The sequence below is a fragment of the Hemiscyllium ocellatum genome, chromosome 37 (genome assembly GCF_020745735.1).
Source record: "Hemiscyllium ocellatum isolate sHemOce1 chromosome 37, sHemOce1.pat.X.cur, whole genome shotgun sequence".
Lineage (NCBI taxonomy): Eukaryota > Metazoa > Chordata > Chondrichthyes > Orectolobiformes > Hemiscylliidae > Hemiscyllium > Hemiscyllium ocellatum.
The window spans coordinates 8,242,125-8,264,627 of record NC_083437.1 but is presented as its reverse complement, the minus strand read 5'-3'; the positions used below and the strand labels follow the sequence as shown (position 1 = coordinate 8,264,627).

At 45.6% G+C, this 22,503-nt stretch overlaps 1 protein-coding gene across 4 annotated transcripts in view; it reads right to left on the bottom strand.

Annotated features, from left to right (window-relative positions):
• The window catches only part of LOC132833735 (endothelin-converting enzyme 1-like), a 317,482-nt gene that overhangs the window by 3,915 nt on the left and 291,064 nt on the right, over positions 1–22,503 (bottom strand). For all 4 annotated transcript variants that reach the window (XM_060852254.1, XM_060852255.1, XM_060852257.1 and 1 more), the window contains 5 exons: positions 20,886–20,989; positions 15,315–15,425; positions 13,113–13,180; positions 2,939–3,129; positions 1,372–1,467 (listed from right to left, as the gene is read on the bottom strand). In XM_060852254.1, the coding sequence (XP_060708237.1) occupies positions 1,372–1,467; positions 2,939–3,129; positions 13,113–13,180; positions 15,315–15,425; positions 20,886–20,989 (570 nt within the window). The remainder of the gene's footprint in view (positions 1–1,371; positions 1,468–2,938; positions 3,130–13,112; positions 13,181–15,314; positions 15,426–20,885; positions 20,990–22,503) is intronic.

Here is a 22,503-nt window from a genome sequence, read left to right as displayed (position 1 = left end):
ACACGTGACTCCAGACGCACAGTGACGTGGTCTACTGGGAAATGCCCTCAAGGTGATAAGGGATGAGTATCAAATACCGTCCTGGCCAACGATGCCCACATCCCATGAAACATATTAAAAAAAAATCCACAGAGGCCCTTGAACTTATTGGTTTGCTGGGCCATTTCAGAGGCCAGATTAGATTCCCTACTGTGTGGAAACAGGCCCTTCGGCCCAACCAGCCCACACCGCCTCTCCAAAGAGTAACGCACCCAGACCCATTCCCCTCTGACTAATGCACCTAACACTATGGGCAATTTAGCACGGCCAATTCACCTGACTTGCACATCTTTGGACTGTGGGAGCACCCTGAGGAAACCTACGCAGACACAGGGAGAATGTGCAAACTCCACACAGACAGTTGCCCGAAGCTGGAATCAAACCTGGGACTCTGGTGCTGTGAGGCAACAGTGCTAACCACTGAGCCACCGTGCCGTCCTTAGAAGGCTAGTTAGAAGTCATATGTAAGGTCATACCCGGGCAGTTTTCCACATTGTTGGGCAGATGCCAGTGTCATAACTGTACTGGAAAAGCTTGGCTGGGGCGGGTGGGGTCAATTTGGGAGGGCAAGTGTTTGGAACTATTGCCGGATTGGTGTCAGAGCCAAAAGCATTTGCAGCATCTAGAGCCTCCAACTCTTTCTTGACATCACATGGAGTGACTAGAATTGGCTGAAGACTGGTGTCTGCCGGGGAGTCTGAGGTGGATTATCCACTCGGCACTTCTGGCTGAAGATTGCCGTGAATGCTTCAGCCTTACCTTTTACCCTGATGTATTGGGCAAGAATCCAGAGGGAGGGTCATGTTGGGGTACGAATGCTATTGGCAGTGTCAGAGAAAGGGAGCCAATGGGCCTGGGGACTCCAAGAAGGAAGTCTGACTGGGCAGCTGAAGGAGTTGGGCTCACTGTACAATCTCAGCCTTAACATGCGTGTAAAGGAGTGATGGCGGTGGGATGATGCCCCCAATTCACTGGCTCTTCAAGGCTGTCAGTGGGCCACAGGATGGGTACATTGCTTGGCATCTCCTTTGAACCCTTGTAATCATCTGGACATGGGTAATGGAGAGGCCAGCTGGTGGGTTTGACTTGCCCCTTGACCGGCAGATTTCCAAGTTATTGGTCAATACCATTCCTGTGGTAAAAGTGGGAAATTTCAGGTACTGACTGCCTCAGACCCAGAAGGACATCAAGAGCACAATCATTCGTATAACCAGAATTCCTAGGGGAATGGTCGGGTGAGATCGGGATTGGATCAGAAATCCTGACATCCACTAACAAAGTGCCACAGCAATGTGTGAGGCCTCTGTGCGGCTAAATACCATTTCGCCTCACCTGAGCAAATCCAAGGAAGAAGAGCTGCCTGTTGCTGAGGCCCAGCGTGGGCAGGATCAGTTCTTCACCGTTCTTCTTCACCCAGTTCTCATAGGCCTGAGGAGCAGATTTGTTTATTAACGTCAATAGATTAATGCAAACAATCCCTTTGGCATCATCTCTGGTTTACTAACAAAGTCAAGTTGTTTTGAATCATTTACTGGGAATAAAGGACAAACTTGCATTTGCATAGCACCCATTAGAGCTATTGAACAGTATTGTAAACTTAAGGAGGAAGGACACGGCCTCAGTTTAATGGCATATCTGAACTAATGCAGTGTGGGACTCTCTCAGTGCTGCACTCAGCCGAGGTAGTTGCTCAAGTTACGACAACTACAACCCCTGACTCAGGGACTGAAGGACAGCAGCTCATTACAGTACTGGGAAGTGGTCTCAGGCAGGTTCGGGTTCAGCAGTGTTCTGTCCTGCTTTGTACAGTTGCAGCAGCAGAACTGAATCTCTGCACGTGACCTAAGGGTATAACATCTCATATTCCATCTTAACATAGATCACTTGAAGCATGGTATGTTACTTAAAGCACGCCTCTCATTAGCTTAACATTAGACCAGACACTCATGCACCCAAGAAATACAATGTTTGTGTGTAGTAGCTCGCTGCCTTTGAAGGCCGAAAAGCCTCTTCTGTACTGTTTACTTCTATTACAGGGTAGACTGAAACAGAGGGGGGCCTGAGGGATCAATCTAAGGCCTGAAACATTTGGGGACAATTCCCTGACAACATCATGTGAGAGTGATTCAATGATACCTTCCCACCTGCTGTTAGTTATTCTCGGTTTAAGAGGAACAGGAGCCGTCTGCAAGGCTCAGCCAGGATGTCCCACAAGTGAAACAGAGAGCTAGACTCTTCTCCCACATCCCCCCCCCCCCCCCCACCCTTTCCTTCCAACCCCATCCTGCCCCTCGGCCATTTCCCAAGAAGGGGGATGCAGGCAACTCACTGGAAAGTGGCATTTAGCTGAGCACACTGGTTAAGGACCACTGAAGACCAATTGGAGAGGGATATTCCACTGGGAGTACAGGCTAGAGATCTCAGCTGCACAACAGGCCTTTCTAGCAGCCTGGGGCTGCAGAGTTCAGTGCAGAGGTGCACTTCAGTCCCAAACCCACCAACCCAGGACTCTGTAAGCCTTCTCTTTCAATATGAAAAAGTCAGCCAATTGCCTCCTCCATGTTGAAGCATCTTCCTTACCTTCCACTGCAGTCACCGTCTCTGGTAAGCAGGGAGATCTCTGATTGGCCAAACAGCTTCAGGAGCATCCAACCTCAGTCCCTACCTTTGGTTGGAGGATGGACCCACCCTCTTGCTGTTAATTGGGGAAGATCAGACCAAGGGACTGACATTGGGGGGGGGGTGGCGTCTGACTCTCTCCCAACCCCTGTAGTTGAGCCTGTGTTTGAGGAATGGAGCCAGAGGTGGAGTCTGAGAAGCTCTTTGAATCGATCATGTGACGTGTTTAACAGATGCCTTTGACATTCACCAGGAACCTCAACCAGAAACAGGTACTTACATGGTAGGCTGCTTTCAGACCTCCATTGTCAGCAATATTCTCCCCCAGTGTCTGCTTGCCATTCACTTGCTCGCTGTTGACGGTGAAGTTATTATACTGCTCTATCATGCACTCAGTCTGTTGTTTGAAGGCCTCCACTGAGGAGTTCTTCCACCATGACCTCAGGTTGCCATCTTTGTCGTACTCCCTCCCTGCGTTTTTTTAAGAAAATAATTACTTTCATCAACAATCACTTGAGCGAGGAATTAAATGTGTCAGAGGGGCCGGCAACCAGAGGACAAAACCTGAACATGATTAAAAAAAATGAATCAAAAGTGAGTTGAGGAGAGTTTGTTTTTAAGAAAAACAAATTACAATGGTCTGGAAAGTGATGTCGAGAAGGCAGATGCTCCAACGTTCCATAGGGTTAAGGTACAGAGCTCTTTGTGGGGTAAGGGTAGCCAAGTGGGACAAATTGCATTCTCTTTCAAGATGGCGGCAAGATGGGCTGAATTGTTTCATTCTGAGATGGTGAAAAAGAGACATGATGGTTCACTCCAACAAGTCCTTTGGGTTGCAAATAAATCCTGGTTATAGTATCTCAGGGCCAGCTAATGTGCTGGAACACTATTGAGAATAAATGGGATTGGACTGGGAGATCAGAGTGGAAGCAGTCACTGCACTGCCATGGGATATACAGAGACAGCACATTGGGAATGTGACCCCTGACTCAGGAAGTCGGGGGTGGGGGGGTGGTGGGGCAGGTTTTCTTGATTAAGGAGCTTGGAACTTAAAGCCATGCGTGATTTCCGGATGGATTTCCATTGGTTTCTGATGTACCTCAGCTCAGGGATCAATGAACCTCCTGTTTCTCAACGCCTTGCTTTATATCATCACCTTATTGTCTGAACACCTTAGTGTGTTCGAGAGAAATTGCCCTCATGTAAGCAGGTCACTATTAGTGGCTTACATTACCTGCTGACTATCAATGGCTGCCAATGCTAATGGCTGTATCATTTCTACTGCATTGGTCAGAGCAAGAAAAAGGAGGAGGCTGACAGAAGGCGAGGGTGAGAGACAGAGAGAAAGAAAAGCAGAATCTTTGCTTTAACGCCGTTCACAAACTGAGGCTTTCCCAAAGCCCTTTCCAATGAAGAGTACAGTGTAGCAATGGAGGGATCTTACAACAAGCTCCCACATGTAGCAGTAAAGGAAAGGACTGGATGATCTGTTTTGGTGACACTGGTTGAGGGATAAATGTTTGCTGGTCACTAGGAAAACCCACCTTCATGTCTCTGAAATAACCAATCAGTTTATCATCATATCCAAAAAAAAATCAAATCATCATTGATCCTTTCTGAATTTTTGCATATTGTATGTGGGACATAAATGCCCGCGTGCTGTTCATCACTGGTGCTATTTGGCTTTTGTATCCCCATCACAAACAGGGATTTTTGTATTTACTGTTATTTGAGAATAAATAGTGAAGAAGGCGTTTGGTTTGCTTTCCTTTATTGATCAGAATATTGAGTACAGGAGTTGGGAGGTCACGTTGCGGTTGTACAGGACGTTGGTTAAGCCACTGTTGGAATATTGTGTGCAATTCTGGTCTCCTTCCTATCGGAAAGATGTTGTGAAACTTGAAAAGGTTCAGACAAGATTTACAAGGATGTGGCCAGGGTTGGAGGATTTGTGCTACAGGGAGAGGTTGAAAAGGATAGGGCTGTTTTCCCTGGAGTGTCGGAGGCTGAGGGATGACCTTATAGAGGTTTATAAAATCATGAGGGGCATGGATAGGGTAAATAGACAAAGTCTTTTCCCTGGGGTGGGAGAGTCCAGAACTAGAGGGCATAGGTTTAGGGTGAGAGGGGAAAGATATAAAAGAGACCTAAGAGGCAACTTTTTTATGCAGAGGATGGTACGTGTATGGAATGACCTGCCAGAGGAAGTGATGGAGGCTGGTACAATTGCAACATTTAAAAGGCATCTGAATGGGTAAATGAATAGGAAGGGTTTGGAGGGATATGGGCCGGGTGATTGGGACGAGATTGGGTTACAATATCTGGTCGGCATGGATGAGTTGGACCAAAGGGTTTGTTTCCGTGCTGTACATCTCTATGACTCTATTACAAGATGTGATGACTTAAAACAGAGACTGCACTACAGTTTTGATGATTTATATTTGAACAGTCAGATCTACAACTCTCTGGTTGAAGAAAAAGCATGTTACATTACACAGATACTAGAAGGTGTGAAAAGAATTAATATATCCAAAACCCAAAAGAATTCACGAGTGTATTCCCTCAAATGAAAATGATGAGGAGAGAACAGGATACACCATTAATTTTTCTGCACAAGGACAGTGTCATCGAGCACAGAGCATCGGTCCAACCAATCCCTGCTGACCATAATCCCAAACTAAACTGGCCCATATCTCTTTCCTGTTCATGTACTTATCTAAGTGTCTGATAAATATTGTTACTTTTAAATGTTGCTACCTCCTCAGAACATCCATTCCACACACAAACCACCCTCTCTGTAAAAAAAAAAGCCCCTTATGTCTTTTTAAAACCTCTCTCCTCTCACCTTAAAAATGTGTCCCTAGTCTTGAAATCTCCCATCTGAGGGAAAAGACAGTCACCATTAGAAGACACCTACCATTAACCCTGTCTATACTCATCATGATTTTATAAACCTCTATAAGGTGTGATGGTGAAGAAGGATCACTCCCATTATTTCAGAAAAATCATTTAATTAAATAATTAACTTTTGTTAGTCTATTTAATGGATGTTATATTTGGGCTCAAATTCAACCAGATGGTTTGTGAGCCAAACCGTTACTTGAACTTATGTTATTTATTTTGATTCGAAGTTTGCTTGATGTAATTTTCAATCCCACGGAATAACACAGTGTAATCTGAGACACTGTGGGGTATTCTACCAAGCCCTCAGAGGGAGGATTGGAGGTGGGGGGGAGGTAAGGGTGGGTGGAATGAATGAAGTTAGTCATAAGTGTGACAGGCCAGTTGGTGGGTATGCCCCCCCCCCCCCCCCCACCTTCATGTACCTCTCCCAGGGGCAAGTGGAGTTTTGCCTGTACATTGGGTAACTGGGCAACTCATCACCAACAGGTCACCTTTACCCAGAGCCAAAGAAGATCCCATGTTGTCAGTGAACCCAGGGAGATGGCTGCACAGTGGGAGGTCAGACAGGAGTGAGAATTCAGGGTTTCTGATCATTAACACAGGTATAGTGACACTAATGTGTTCCAGTGACAGAAAGCTGCTGGGACTAAAGGGGCACTTGGAGGATGCAGACGCTGTTGACAGCTCCATGTGTGGTCCTCCCCACCTCCTCCTCCACGATGCCCTCAGCAGCACTGGCACTGCAGACCCAGAGAAAGCAGCCAGTCGCATTCACAATGAGGTGGTCTGTATTCAGTTCTCACCTTCTGACACAACCCACTGGCTCTCATCGAAGGCAGGTGAGTGATTGTCTGCCTTCTGGGAGGTTGAACAGAAAATGATCCCAATGGTCAACAATCTTCAAACTCCTTGTATGTTGGACATTCAGTGATGTTCTTGTGATGGCATTAGCCTGGACAAAGTAGCCCCTTACCTAACATCCTCAGCATTCACTCCCTATACCACTGATACACCAGGCATGTACCATTTGCAACACACACTGCAGTAACTCACCAAAATTCCTCCCACAGCACCTTCCAAACCGTCCACCACTCCCACCACAAAGGACAATAGATACAGAGACTTGAGCCACACACCACCCTGACTTGAGACTATGCCACCGTTCCTTCACTGTTGCTGGTCCAAGTTCTGGAACTTCCCCTTTACCAGTTTGTACACCATGCAGCATTTTAAAACGGGCAATTAGCGATGGCTGATACAAATGCTAACTCAGCCAGTGCTGCCTCCATCCCATGAGCAAATTTGAAAAAAAAGTTCATTGATAAGAGCAACAGAGACTGGGAAACTCAAACCAGTTCATAAACTTTCTGTGTTGTTGTAGTGTTTACCATAAGGAAGTTATAATAGCAATCTGCGTTTAAATAGCACCTTCAATGTAGTGAGGTATCCTAAGGTGGTTCCTAAGCAGTAGTATAAAATAAAGTTTGACACCGAGCCTCATAAAGAAATATCATGGCAGATGCTCAGTCAAAACGTGCCCTAAAGGAGGAAGACAAGGCAGAGAGATTTAGAGAAGAAATTCCAGACATTTGTAGCTCATCACATGAAAGTGAAATGGTGAGTGATAAAAATCAGTGATGTTCACTGGGGTCAGAATCGGAGCAGTGCTGATATTACAGAGGGTCGTAGGGCTGGAGGTGGCACAGTGGTTAGCACTGCTGCCTCACAGCGCCAGAGATTCGAGTTCAATTCCCGCCTCAGACAACTGTCTGTGTGGAGTTTGCACATTCTCCCCATGTCTAAGTGGGTTTCCTCCGGGTGCTCCGGTTTCCTCCCACAGTCCAAAAATGTGCCGGTTAGGTGAATTGGCCATGCTAAATTGCCCGTAGTGTGTTAGGTGAAGGGATAAATGTAGGGGAATGGGTCTGGGTGGGTTGCTCTTCGGAGGGTCAGTGTGGACTTGATGGGCCGAAGGGCCGGTTTCCACACTGTAAGTAATCTAATCTAATCCCAAGGCAGAGATCGGGTGAAGTGAAGCAGGTTTGGAAGTCTGGAACCTACTGGGGAAAAGCAACTTGAGAGAGATATTATTCTTTGCTTGGACAGTTTAAATCTTGTGGATCGGAATACAGAACATGCAGAATTCTCAAATCCATGGAGGTTTCCAATTAACCTACCCTGATGGAGTATAGCAGGTTCAAGACTGACATTAGTCCTGTGTGCACAAAAGACTTTGTTGGGTTATCTGATACAGAATATAAGTAGCCCATGGGCCTCTTAAAACTAATGACCGTAAAATGTATCTGCCCAAACAGGGGAGTGGGGATTTGAGAAAAAAGGATATCTGTTCTCCAGTGTGCAAACAGTAATCCCATGTGATGTTTACACCATAAATGCTAATGAATTATATCAGGTTCACATCATTTTAGAGACTTTTGTAAGTGAAATTTAAGCTTGACCTGAATCAGTGGTGCTGATAAGTTTAAATCAACTCCATTACTCTTCAGTCTCTTACAGACTAGTGTACGGTAGGCAATGGATTTCACCTGGAAACCTCGCTAAGAGAAGGATTGAGATGGTTAAACAGACCAGGCTGATGAAGTGAGGTAATTCTGAAGCTACACTTGCATTTTTGACAGCTCAGAAATAGCCACGACTGAGACACAAACATCAAATCTACTCATGTTAAATTCTCTGAGTAAAGCAAACTGAGCTGTTAAACTGTTTCATAGAATTACTACAGAATGGAAGCAGGTCCACTGAGTCCACACTGACCCTATGATGATCATCCCACCCAGTCCCACTCCCCACCCTATCCCTGTAACTCTGCATTTCCCATGGCTACTCCACCCAACCTGCAGATCCCAGGGCAATACAGGCAATTTCCCAAAGGCCAATCCACCTCATCTGAATATCTTTGGACTGTAGGAGGAAACCAGAGTACCCGGAAAAAACCCATGCAGACATGAGGAAAATGTGCAAATTCCTGAGAGATACTCGCTCAAGGCTGGGATCGAACCTAGTTCCCTGGCGATGTGAGGCAGCTGTGCTAACCGCTGAGCTACTGTTATGTTGAACTAGCTGATCTTCCCTAGTTGCATGTTTCCAGGTTTGGTTTACAAGCTATAAATGTTACATCATCACTTTGGGGGGAATGGTGGCATAGTAGTAATGCCACTGGACAAGTAACTTAGAAACCTCGCCTGATGTTTTGGGATATGAGCTCCAACCCTACTTCAGCAGATTGATCTAAATTTAGAATGTAAAAGTTCGCCTAGCATTGCTGATTGTTGTAAAATCCCATCTGGTTCATTAAACTCCTTTACAGAAGGGAGTCTGTCATCCTTATCTGGTCTGACCTACATGTGACCCAAAGCTACAGCAAAGTCGGTGGCCCTTAGCTGGGGATTAATCAGGGATGGGCAATAATTGCTGATCTAGCCAGTGACACGCACATCCCCATGAATGAATAAAGAAAAATAACTGACACACACATCAAATCTGTCGATCAAGGGATTTCTTACAGAGATTGAGTGTCACTTGAGATTTGACTGAAAAAGTCGTGCACACCCATCCGCAGAGATAATTGCAGCTCCTTTTACAAAGATTACCCATCAATCCTCACACACGTCCTAGTTTGTTATATTGACAAATCATAAACAAACATTTCCAATGAGTGTGTTACTCCTCCCAAATCTTTGGTGTGAATGTTGTAAAAGTTGTGAGTATAATGTCAGACCTCAGAAATGTTAAATTATAAACCACTGAGGCTCTCTCAACCTCAGCTGCCATCTTGGATGGAGTCAAGCAGATTGTGTTGCCATGGTTACTACTATGAAGGATTGGAGTTCCACTGCTATCCCGGCCTTCCCCAAATTTAGTGCTGCCTGAGCTGGTCAGAGCCTGGTCACTCAGCCTGAGGCCGGACAAAGCACTGTGCTTCATCAGGTTCTATTTTAGATTAGATTCCCTACAGTGTGGAAGCAGATCCTTCAGCCCGACAAGTCCACACTGACCCATCGAAGAGTAACCCACCCAGACCCATTCCCCTAACACTAAGGGTAACTTAGCACGGCCAATTGACTTGACTTGCGCATCTTTGGATTATGGGAGGAAACCGGAGCACCTGGAGGAAACCCACGCAGACACGGGGAGAATGTGCAAACTCCACACAGACAGTCAACCGAAGCAGGAATTGAAACCAGGTCCCTGGTGCTGTGAGGCAGCAGTGCTAACCACTGAGCCACCATGCTGCCCTGCCTCTTCCTCAGAGTCCAGATGCATTTGCGCGCATGAGTATTCAATGCGCAGTCCCAAACATGTATCCCAGAATCGCCCTGATTTTAAAGAAGCTATTGGGAAGATAACTATTATTCAAAATGGAACACCCCCCAGAAACCTGTTTCATTCACTAACTCCACAAACCAAAGGTCAAAGGTTGGTGAATGAGATTCTCTTTGTTGAGTCAGAATGCACAACTGTTGAGATTTTTGAAAAGTTTATTGCAAACCACTTTCAGATGCAGTAACCTCGACTTGATGAAATTAACTGTTCGTAAATTTGAACCAAATCTCTTGATCTTTAAGAGTTTGGCTCTTGATTTAAGGGATGTTGGGGTTTGAATTGACTGTTGTAATGGTGAAGGGCATGCTTAATTTAATTGATTAAGATTACAAGGTGGTTATTATCTTGAGGTGGTAATAGTGTATTTTTGCCAAACTATCAGTCCAAAGACACTGGTAATGTTCTGGGGACCGAGTTCAAAGCCTAACACAGCAAGTAGTGGAATTTGAATTTGATTTTAAAAATCTGCAATTAGTAGTCTAATGACTACCACAAAACTATTGTTAATTGTTGGGAAAAATCCTAATGTCATTTAGGGAAGGAAACTGTCATCCTTACCTGGTCTGGCCTACATGTGACTCCAGACCCACAGCAATATGTTGGCATTTAACTGCCCTCTGGGCAATCAGGGATGGGCAATACATTCTGGCCTAGCCAGCAATACCTTCATCCTGTGAAGGAATTAAAAACAAACTACAATAAACAGACACTGAGTTGTAATTGTGTTCACACATTTTCTTCAATACCTTGTTAAGAGGTGTGACTCCTGATTAAAAGGATTTTCCAATTATTTAAACTGTCTTCTTTTCCTTTTCAATGTTCATTTTTACAAAAATTATGGCATTAATCCACACTTGAAAGTGTGACAGAAATCTTGCAGCTTTCATATCCAGATTATACTCAGCTTTTCTGTAAAATACCCACCTTCAGTTGGATGTTTTCTGTCACACTTTTCTTGTGATGATGCTGTTCACTAATTGGAGACCATTTTACTTTGAGCCAATCAGAAGAGAATGGGTATAGAAAATGCCAGTCAGAAATGAGGAATGGTGTGCAAGGTTGGATAAGAGTAACCCCATCGCTATGGGTCTGGAGTCACTTGTAGGCCAGACCAGGTAAGTGCTGAAGTTTCCTCCTCCAAAGGACATGAGTGAACCAGATGGGGTTTTACAACTATTAACTGTGCATATGTGGTCACCGTCAGACTTGCTATTAATTGCAGATTTTAAAAAACTGAATTTAAGTTTCATCATCTGCTGCAGTGGTACACAAACTCTTGTCTCAGAGTGTTCGCCCAGTGCGCTGGTTTACAAATCCAGTAATATTACTGCCACCACCAGTGCAATACTGAGGGAATACTGTCTTTTGATGCTCTTTGGATGTACATTGTCCCCCATTACAATCTCAAAGAGGAATTCTCCCTGGAACCCTGGCCAATTGTTATCCCTTGACCAAGGGTGGCATGGTGGCTCAGTGGTTAGCACTGCTGCCTCACAGTGCCAGGGACCCAGGATCAATTCCATCCTCGGGCAACTGTGTGGAGTTTGTATGTTCTCCCTATGTCTGCGTGGGTTTCCTCCCACAGTCCAAAGCCATGCAGGTTAGGTAGATTGGTAATACTAAATTTCCCATAGCGTCCAGGGATGTGCAGGCTAGGTGGGCGAGCTATGGGAAATGCAAGGATAGGTTCGCAGGGCAGATCTGGGTGGAATGCTCTGTGAAGGACTGGTGTGAATTTGATGGGCCAAATGGCCTGCTTCCACATTTGTAGGAATTCTATGAAGATTGTGAAAACAGGGGTTCTGGCCATGATGGCATTGATGTTTGTGGGAGATTGCTGTGCAGAAATTTGCTGCATTTCCTACATTACGACAGAGTTCAGAAAGGTGTCAGTGAAGTGCGCTGGCAGGGTAGAAGGTGATGAGTGGTGCTATATCCAATGGAAGGTCTTTCTGTGACACACACTCATACCCACACACTCTCAGACACACACACACTCTCTCTCAGTCACTCATACACTCACACTCTCTCGCAGTCACTGTCTCACACACACACACACACACACACACACACACCTTCCTGTTCTTAGCCAATGCTCAGAGACATACATTCACCAGCAGAGGCTGCTGGGTTAGTGTGGGGTCACACAACATCAGTTTAACCCCAGGTGCTGTATGATGTGGGTGGCGTTGAGTGGGTGATTGGCTGGCTGGTTCTTAACGAAGACCTGACGACTGTAAGAGGAAGGGGCCAGTCAGCCCTTGAACCTGTTCAACCATTCATTTTGATCTTTTAGGATTTGTATCTGAACTCCGTTTATTTGCTTTGGCTCCTTAATGGCACCATTTACAAGATGCACTGCAGCAATTATTACAGCTCCTTAGACTGCACCTTCCAAACCCATGTTCTCTGTCAGTCTGAAGGACAAGGGCAGCAGATACATGAGAACACTTCCACCTGCAAGTTCCCCTTCGAACCACACCCTACCCTAACTTCAAAGTATATTGCTGTTCCCTCACAGTCACAATCCAACACCCTGTTCTTAATGGCACTGTGGGTGTACCCACAGTACATGGTCTACAGTGGTTCAAGAAGGCAGCTCATCACCACCTTCTCAAAGGTAAGGGATAGCCAGGTGTGTGTGGTGTGTGTTTATATGGTGGGGGTGGGGTGGGGTTGCTTCTTGACACCAGCTCAACTCCAGTTTGAAAGTTCGGCCCTGTGTTCAGGATTCCCTCATCAGGCAAAACAATGCACACCAACACTACCAAACTCTTGTACAGGAGGGCTCCGCTATTTACAAACATCATATTTGCAAACGTAATCTCATACAAGGATGGAATTTTAAAGGTCCTACATATGAGCAATTCCTATATTTATGAACGACTTTATCATATTGTCCTGCATTGTCTTCCAACTTGCGTACAAATCTGGGACCTGTCCTTATCTTCACAACCCTTTAACCCACCATAACAAATCTTCTGTTCTCGTGGGATGACCTGTGGACCAGCTTAACTTGTGAAGATGCTAGATCCTAGGAATCTATTTGAACCTAAGACCTCAGCTGGTCCTCCCCAGATCTGTGATGCTCAGGAATATGGGGGACATTCTGTGTTGGACATGAGTTGGACTCAGCTCCTCCAACAACACTTCAACCTGCAAGAGATCCCGACACAATGTAAAACGCAAGTTGAAAATTTCCATACCTTGATCATCAAACGCATGTGTTAACTCATGGCCCATAACCACTCCAATTCCTCCAAAATTTAGAGCCCTAATAATGGAGAAGTAAATCTCATTAGATGGTGCAATCGTTGCTCAGTGTCACTGACACCCCCCCCCAGCTTCTGGCCAGTTTGTAAATGCCCCCATGGAAGCAAGTTTTCTGGCGATCAAAAACCACCCAACGGTCAACAGAGTGGGAGCTCAGATATTTATCCCTATAGAGTTCATCCATAATCCCAATAATCAAAGTCGCAGCTTCATCAACATTAGCGGAATCCTTATGTTCACAAAAAGAACAGCAAGAAGGATGGGTTTTAAGAGCAGTCCCTGAGAGCGCTAAATTATACGAGAGGTCTAAACAATTTCAATTAACACCAAGAAGGAAGTTGTGCCGAGCACGTTGATGTGCCCAGCGATATCAAATTCATCACACCTGGGCCAGTGTGGCTCCTGGTCCAGGATTCACCCGACGTTCTTGTGAGTGGAAGAATCAGTTCAATCATTTTGTTAAACAAAGATAGGTTTCTGAATGGAACAAAGTCATCAACTCAAGGAGTGCATCTCACCAACTTAATGGGCATCTCCAGTGTTCAAAGTAAAATAACTAAGGGGTTGTTGTTAAAATAGACTACACAAGTTCAACTTTCTCCTTTAGTAGGATCGATGGGTTTGTGATTTGTGCAGATGCAGGAGTACACTGTAATCTATAGGGCAGTAGACCATGCGAGTGGGATTAAGTTGCATAGCTACTTTCCAGCCAGCACTGGAGGTGGGGGTGGAGAGTGGTGAGACATGACTAAAGGACATTATTGAACTGGTCTGCGATCTATCATCAGACATGGGGAGACCAGCACACAGGGACCCAGTGGTGACCAGCAATCCCTCCTTCACTATGTAATATTGGGTTGGAGAATATGCCGCCTGTCCTGAGAATCCTTGTAATAGAGACTGAAGCCTCTGAGTCCTGCTCCTGACTTCAATGTGTTTTGGCTGAAATCCCATGTGCTTTTTTCACAAAGTCTCTGGTCATGACCCAGGACACCTTCCCAACTCGGGAATGAAACCTTAATAAAGATTGATATCCGGGGGAAGTTGTGTTCTTTAAAATCTGAGCCCCTGTACTTTCTGTCCTCTTGGGAATGACCTACAGTCCCTTCAGCCTTTTGAAAGCAGTCAGCTGCTTTGTTTCCTGTGACTTTGTTTTAATTAGTTCCACACAAATACTCCACATTAATAGCGAGTGCTGGTCTAATTGCACTGATTACCATAGTCACATGTTGAAGCTCCAGGTTAGATGGACGCACCTAATGAATGGTTTATGAACCGGCCCTCTTCATGCCATCACTTTTAGTCAGCACACTCACTTTAAGTGACTTCTTGATCAGAAAACCGCCATTTATCGTGAGACTTTAGGAAAAACAAGTTTACCAGTCATTTGAAGCTCAGTTAGGTGAAAGTGCATACTGCAGCTGCTGCAGATTACAGCCAATATTAGAGTCGTACTGGAAAACATCAGGCAGAATCCGAGCAGCATTCCTGATGAAGGGCATTTACCTAAAATATCAATTTTCCTGTTCCTCGGATTCTGCCTGACCTGCTGTGCTTTTCTAGCATCACTCTAATCTTGAATCGAAGCTCAGTGCCCAGTTGTTAACCCTTCCCTTTGACAATCACACAGTGGGACCCAGCCCCATAAAACAGAAAGGACTGCTTTGATGAGATTTTCTCAGCCCTGGGGTTGCGACTTCTCCAGAACCACACACAGCTCTGTTCAGGGACTTCACTTCAGCACTGTACCAGCCAAAATCGGACCCGGGTACCTTTATTCCACACACCATGTGACACAGGATCCTGTTTTTGCCCTTCAGCCAGGCAAACAGAGCATCCCTGAATCTTCCTCTTCTCTCCTGGAGACCTGAATTCATATCATATTTTATCAGTGACCTGGAGACAGTAAGGACTGCAGATGTTTGAAGAGGTTGGTAGCACAGACGGGTGGTTTGGGGCTTTCTGCTCTTTGGGAAGGCTCCTCCAATCCATTTCCCTTCACCGTCTCAACACAGCCATCTACCCCTTCCTCCCTCATTCTTACAGTTTCTCTTTAAATGGATCGATTCACTTCCACTTCATCAAGTGGGTCTGTGAGTCACTTATCACCACTCGATCTAACACCTCAGACTTACTTTGGATAATCCCTGGTGTAGAATGGAGCCTGCAGTATTCCAGCCGGGAATACAATTTCATTCTTTGTCGGGGAGTAGTAAGCATTAACCGTGGGAGGGGTCATACTCCACCTGATGGGGGAAAAACCATGATTAATATCAAATAATTGCTCAGTAAGACAGAACTTAAACATTGCTAAAAGAAGACAAGGAGCTGAAATTTCTCATCTTCTGCTCATCAGGACTGAGATGCAAGAACAATAATTTTGGAGTGCAACCATTTATCCCCATATCTCCATGTTAACCCTAGTCCAATCAATTAGCTCCTTTCCCTCATGCTGTAGAAATTGTTAGTTCCTTTCTGATATCAGTTTTCTTGCATCCTAATCCCGGGAAGCGCAAGTTAAAGTCACTTCTAAAGTTAATATCATGGGAAAGTCAAATTCAAAATCACCACCAGAAATGCAGATTGATGCACATATGTAAAGGAAAGGCCTTTTCTAGGTGTGAGCTTCTGGTTACGGTTACGGCCCATGTCCCGAGAAAAGAGAGGGAGAGACTGATGTCAAGTTGATGAACACTGAAGCTGTTAAATACATGTCACGGCTGTTGTCCGCATTAATTCTGTGCAGCCACTAGAGGGAGCAGCTAACACAGTGTAAAAGGCAGCGAAGTTAAAGATCACACAACACCAGGTTATAGTCCAACAGGTTTATTTAGAAGCACTAGCTTTTTGAGCACCGCTCCACAACCACCTGAACGAGCAGCACTCTGAAAGCTAGTGCTTCCCTAATAAACCTCTTGGACTTTAACCTCGTGTTGTGTGATTTTTAACTTTGTCCACCCCAGTTCAACACCGGCTCCTCCACATGATGAAAGGCAGCAGGTTCTGTAGGCTCAGTTTGAATGAGGAGTCCCTTGTAGAATTTGCCCTCCCTGTTAAACCTGACTCCTATCATCAGCCTGCTGAAACCCAGCATACAGATTTCCAAAGTCCAGTATAGATTCAGCCAGTAACATTTACTCCAAGGCAAAGTAGCTGCATTCAAGTAGAACCTTTTGTATATGCAGAACGTTCCCGAGTGCTTTACAGACAATTAAGTACATTTTGAAATAAAGGCCCTAATGATTATGATGTGGCATCCAATTTGAGCACATTAACAGCCCATGAATTGTGATACTGTATTTTTCACTGGCACTTGATTGAGGGATTGAATTTTTATCAGGTTACCGTGTGTAAACTCCCTTGTCCCCCACTTTGATCTTGTGTATCTATCTAAAAGAGGAAACAGGATCTTCCTATATTGCCACATCTGAAAGATAACACCTTTGACAGTGTAGTACTCCCTCAGCACTAACTGACAATCCCTGACTTGAGCTGAGAACACTGCCCGCTGACAGCAAATCCCTGCAGATTTCCCTCGCTCTCCAAACAGGCAGTTTGTACTGTTGATGGTACAGAACAGGTAGCAAGCACTGGGAGTTCTGTTGAGGATTGACCCTTTTGGTGACCACGAGGCTAGCCTTCATGAGGGAGGCCATGTTTGAACTCTAACCTTCCCTTAGCTGTAGGTGGCTTGTACAATAACTGGAGATGGCGTAGGGGTAAAGATGGGGGTGAGGACACACTGACCCTGGGGAGGGTAACTGAACGCACTTGTTGCTTTGCACAATCCCTCCATGCTCCCCTCCCAACTTCAGATTGTACCTGAGGTGTAGTTGCTCTGACATCAAGTACTAATCAGTGACAATAGATAATAGGTGCAGGAGTAGGCCATTCTGCCCTTCGAGCCTGCACCACCATTCATTATAATCATGGCCGATCATCCTCAATCTGTACCCTGTTCCTGCCTTATCCCCATAACCCTCGATCCCACTATCCTTGAGAGCTCTATCCAACTCTTTCTTGAATGTATCCAGAGACTGGGCCTCCACTGCCCTCTGGGGCAGAGCATTCCACACAGCCACCACTCTCTGGGTGAAGACGTTTGTCCTCAACTCGGTTCTAAGTGGCCTACCCCTTATTTTTAAACTGTGTCCTCTGGTTCGGGACTCACTCATCAGCGGAAACATGTTTCCTGCCTCCAGAGTGTCCAATCCTTTAATAATCTTATACGTCTCAAATAAGATCCCCTCTCAGCCTTCTAAACTCAAGGGTATACAAGCCCAGTCACCCCAATCTTTCAGCGTAAGACAGTCCTGCCATTCCAGGAATTGACCTCGCGAACCTACGCTGCACTCCCTCAATAGCCAGAATGTCCTTCCTCAAAGTTGGAGACCAGAACTGCACACAGTATTCCAGGTGTGGTCTCACCAGGGCCCTGTACAGCTGCAGAAGAACCTCTTTGCTTCTATACTCAATCCCTCTTGTTATGAAGGCCAGCATGCTATTAGCCTTCTTCACTACCTGCTGTACCTGCATGCTTACCTTCATTGACTGGTGTACAAGAACACCCAGATCTTGTTGTACTGTCCCTTTACCTAACTTGACTCCATTTAGGTAGTGATCTGTCTTCCTGTTCTTGCCACCAAAGTGGATAACCATACATTTATCCACATTAAACTGCATCTGCATGCATCTGACCACTCACCTAGCCTGAGCAGGTCACTCTGTATTCTCCTAACATCCTCCTCACATTTCACCCTGTCACTTAGCTTAGTATCATCAGCAAATTTGTTAATATTACCTTTCATCTAATATCATTAATGTACATTGCAAAAAGCATGGTCCCAGCACTGATCCCTGCGGTACCCCACTGGTCACTGCCTGCCATTCCGAAAGGGAGGCGTTTATCACTACTCTTTGTTTCCTGTCAGCCAACCAACTTTCAATCCAAGTCAGTACTTTGCCCCCAATACCATACGCCCTAATTTTGCTCACTAACCTCCTATGTGGGACTTTATCAAAGCCTTTCTGAAAGTCCAGGTACACTACATCCACTGGATCTCCCTTGTCCATCTTCAGAGTTACATCCTCAAAAAATTCCAGAAGATTAGTCAAGCATGATTTCCCCTTCATAAATCCATGCTGACTCTGACCTATCCTGTTACTACTATCCAGATGTGTCGTAATTTCATCCTTTATAAATGACTCCAGCATCTTTCCCACCACTGAGGTCAGACTAACCGGTTTATAATTCCCTGCTTTATCTCTCCCACCTTTCTTAAAAAGTGGGACAACATTAGCCACCCTCCAATCCGCAGGAACTGATCCCGAATCTATAGAACATTGGAAAATGATCACCAACGCATCCACGATTTCTAGAGCCACCTCCTTCAGTACCCTGGGATGTAGGCCATCAGGCCCCAGGGACTTATCAACCTTCAGACCTAACAGTCTCTCCAACACCATTTCCTGCCTAATATAAATTCCCTTCAGTTCAGGTCCTTCAGCCACTATTACATCTGGGAGATTAGATCTGTCTTCACTGGGGAAGACATGAGCAAAGGACCAATTCAACTCTTCTGCCATTTCTTTGTTCCCCGTAATAAATTCACCCGTTTCTGTCTTCAAGGGCCCAACTTTAGTCTTAACCATTTTCTTTTCATTTCACATACCTAAAAAAGCCTTTACTATCCTCCTTTATATTTTTCGCCAGTTTACCTTCGTACCTTATTTTTTCTTTGCGTATTTCCTTTTTAGTTATCCTCGGCTGTTCTTTAAAAGCTTCCCCGTCCTCCGATTTCCTACTCATCTTTGCTATATTATACATTTTCCCTTTTGTCTTTATATGGTCCTTAACTTCCCTCGTCAGCCACGGCCACCCCTGCCTCCCCTTAGGATCTTTCTTCTTTTTTGGAATGGACTGATCCTGCATCTTCTGCATAATACCCAGAAATCCCTGCCATTGTTGTTCCACTGCCATCCCTGCTAGGGTGGTACACCATTGAACTTTGGCCAGCTCCTCCCTCATAGCTCCATAGTTCCCTTTATTCAACTGAAATATTGTCACTTCCGATTGTACCCTCTCCCATTCAAATTGCAGACTAAAGCTGATCGTATTATGGTCACTACTTCCCAATGGCTCCTTCACTTCGAGGTCTCTGATCAAATCTGATTCGTTGAACAATACCAGATCCAGAATTGCCTTCTCCCTGGTCGGCTCCAGCACCAGCTGTTCTAAGAATCCATCTTGGGGGCACTCCACAAACTCCCTTTCTTGAGGTCCAGTACCATCCTGATTCTCCCAGTCTACCTGCATGTTGAAATCCCCCATAACAACTGTAGTAATATCTTTGCGACTGGCCAATTTCAGCTCCTTATTCAACTTACACACTATATCCAGGCTACTGTTTGGGGGCCTGTAGATAACTCCCATTAGGGTCTTTCTACCCATAGAATTTCTCAGCTCTATCCACACTGACTCTACATCCCCTGATTCTAAGCCCTCTCGCGCAAGGGAGTGAATACCATTCCTTACCAACAGGACTACCCCACCCCCTCTGCCAGTCAGTCTGTCCTTATGATAGCACGTATAGCCTTGAATATTCATTTCCCAGGCCCTGTCCACTTGAAGCCACGTCTCATTTATCCCCACAATATTGTACCTGCCAATTTCCAAATGAGCCTCAAGCTCATCCACCTTATTTCTAATGCTTCGTGCATTCATACATAATATTTTTAATTTGTTACTCCCCTCACCCTTCCTACCGATCCCTATTTCATTTGACCTTACGGCATGATCCTTTTTTGAGTTTTCTGCTCCATTGATTCCGTTGTCTTTCTTGACTTCCCTTGTTCTAACTTTCCCTTTAACTTCCTTCTCAAACTTCCAGTTTGTCCCCTCCCCCCCCGGCTAGTTAGTTTAAACGCAGCGGTGTTGCAGTGGCAAACCTACCTGCTAGAATGCTGGTCCCCCACCTATTAAGGTGCAAACCCGTCCCTCTTGTATAATTTATCCTTACTGCTAAAAACATACCCCAGTGATCCAAGAATTTAAATCCTTGCTTCCTGCACCAGTTCCCCAGCCACACGTTCAAGTCCATTATCTCCCTGTTCCTGTCCTCTCCAGCCCGAGGAACTGGAAGCAAACCGGAGATAACCACCCTGGATGTGCTGCTTTTTAGCCTTCTTCCAGGTTTTCTGAAATCCTGCGTTAGGCTGCAGGTTAGGGCCAGGCGGTCCTGTTCTTGCACTCAGTACTGGGCCAGCCCTCATTGGCTGATCCCCCATCACCCGGGAGGTTCAGGTGGCTGTAACCGGCGGTAACAAAACCCCGCCATGCCAAAATGGACGTGTCGGGCCGAAGGGCCTGTTTGTGAGCAGTAATGGGCTCTATAACAACAGAGGAGAGAGTGAGGTCTGCAGATGCTGGAGATCAGAGCTGAAAATGCGTTGCTGGAAAAGCGCAGTAGGTCAGGCAGCATCCAAGGAGCAGGAGATTCGACGTTTCGGGCATAAGCCCTTCTTCAGGAATTCCTGAAGAAGGGCTTATGCCTGAAATGTCGAATCTCCTGTTCCTTGGATGCTGCCTGATCTACTGCGCTTTTCCAGCAACACATTTTCAGCTCTATAACAGCAAAGGAGGCCTCAGGACTGGGCTGGGAAGAGAGGATTGCTTCAGAGAGCTGCAGCGGTTGTGGATTACTCACTGATCCTTGTTGGGAGGTTTCCGTAGCTGATCGGCTGTCACTCGAGCAGAGAAGTTATAGAACTGGAGAACATTCTGGAAATAGAGGTCAGGAACCACTTCGTACTGTGTGAAAACAAACAGTACTCAGTCAGCAAACACTCAACGCCCCAACCCCCCCCCTACCGAAACGATTTTCATGACCAGGAACCAACATCTCTTTCCACCTTAATTTGGGAATGTGAGATCAGACCGATTTACTGCAGACGGAGTCAGTGTTGGATTACGGCTCATGGCTGAGCTCTGCCATCTCTTAGTCAAAACAATCTATTCACCTCCCTCTAGAGCTCCAAGTGGAATCACAGCCTGATTGTGAAGAGTTTCCCACTTTTTCAGAACCATTTGAATTCCCTGATTTCACTCCTAATTGATCCAGGTGAAATTCTAATGTTGCACCCCTCTCAATAATGGGGGCACTTGTAGTACAGTGGTAGTGTCCGTACCCCTGGGCCAGGAGGCCTGGGTCCATGTCCTACTTGCTCCGGAAGTGTCCAATAACATCTTTGAACAGCTTGCTCAGCAAATCTCTGCCCCCAATCCCAGCAAAACTGCACCTTCTCCCTCCAACCCAATCTACCCCTTTCCAATCATTTTCCCTATTAAACACCCCCACCAGATTTCACCTTAACTTCCGAAGGGGAGGGATTGTACAGGATTTGATTATACAGATTGACAATCTGAATTTTGGGTAGCAAGGACATCATTTCGATGTTTGCGATGACAGGAAGCTCTGAAATGTCCTGACAGTGGGAGGTATGGCAGTCGATCGGGGTTTGGGATTGGTCAGAGGGCCTCAGGTTCATGCATGCCTATTGGATGAGACAGCTACAGAAACAGAGAAACCAAGAGCAGGATTGCATCCATTCAACCTGCTCCATAGTCAATATGATCACAGCTGATTGTCCATCTCAGTGCCGTATTCTCACATTCTCCCCATACCCCTTTAAAATTAAAAAAAAGGTATTAATCTCTTCCTTAAAGATATTCGGTGACGTGGCCTCCACAGCCTGTGGTAACGAATTCCCCAAGCTCACTATGCTTTGAGTGAAGACATTTTTCCCTCATCTCAGTTCTAAATGGTCTATCCTGTCTCCTGACACTGTGTTCCATGAATCAGGACTCCTTAACTAGGGACTCCCCGCATCCAGTCTGTATAACTCTGTCAGAATTATAGATGTTTCAATCTGATCCCTTTCATTCTTCTAAACTCCAGTAAATACAGGCCTAGTCGAACCAATCTCTCCTTATGGGGCAGTCCTGCCGTTCCTGGTATTAGCCTTGTGAACATCTGCTGTACTCCTTCTATGGTCGGTATATCCTTTCTTAAGTGGCTGCCTTGTTCTGTGCCAGTTAGCGACAAACCCATCCCAGTCTAACAAGCTCCTGCCTCATTTTTTGGCCCTTGTGTATTGGGGAAAACAGGCAGGAGGAGGAAATGATGAAAGGACAGGAAGATTGGCCCTTTCTCCTTCCAGGGAGATCCCAATCCAAGAGTACGCTGAGCTGGATAGCCACTAACTATTAAACGTGAGTTTTGGTGGGGATGTGGGCAGGAGGAGAGGGGAGGGCACGCTGGGTAA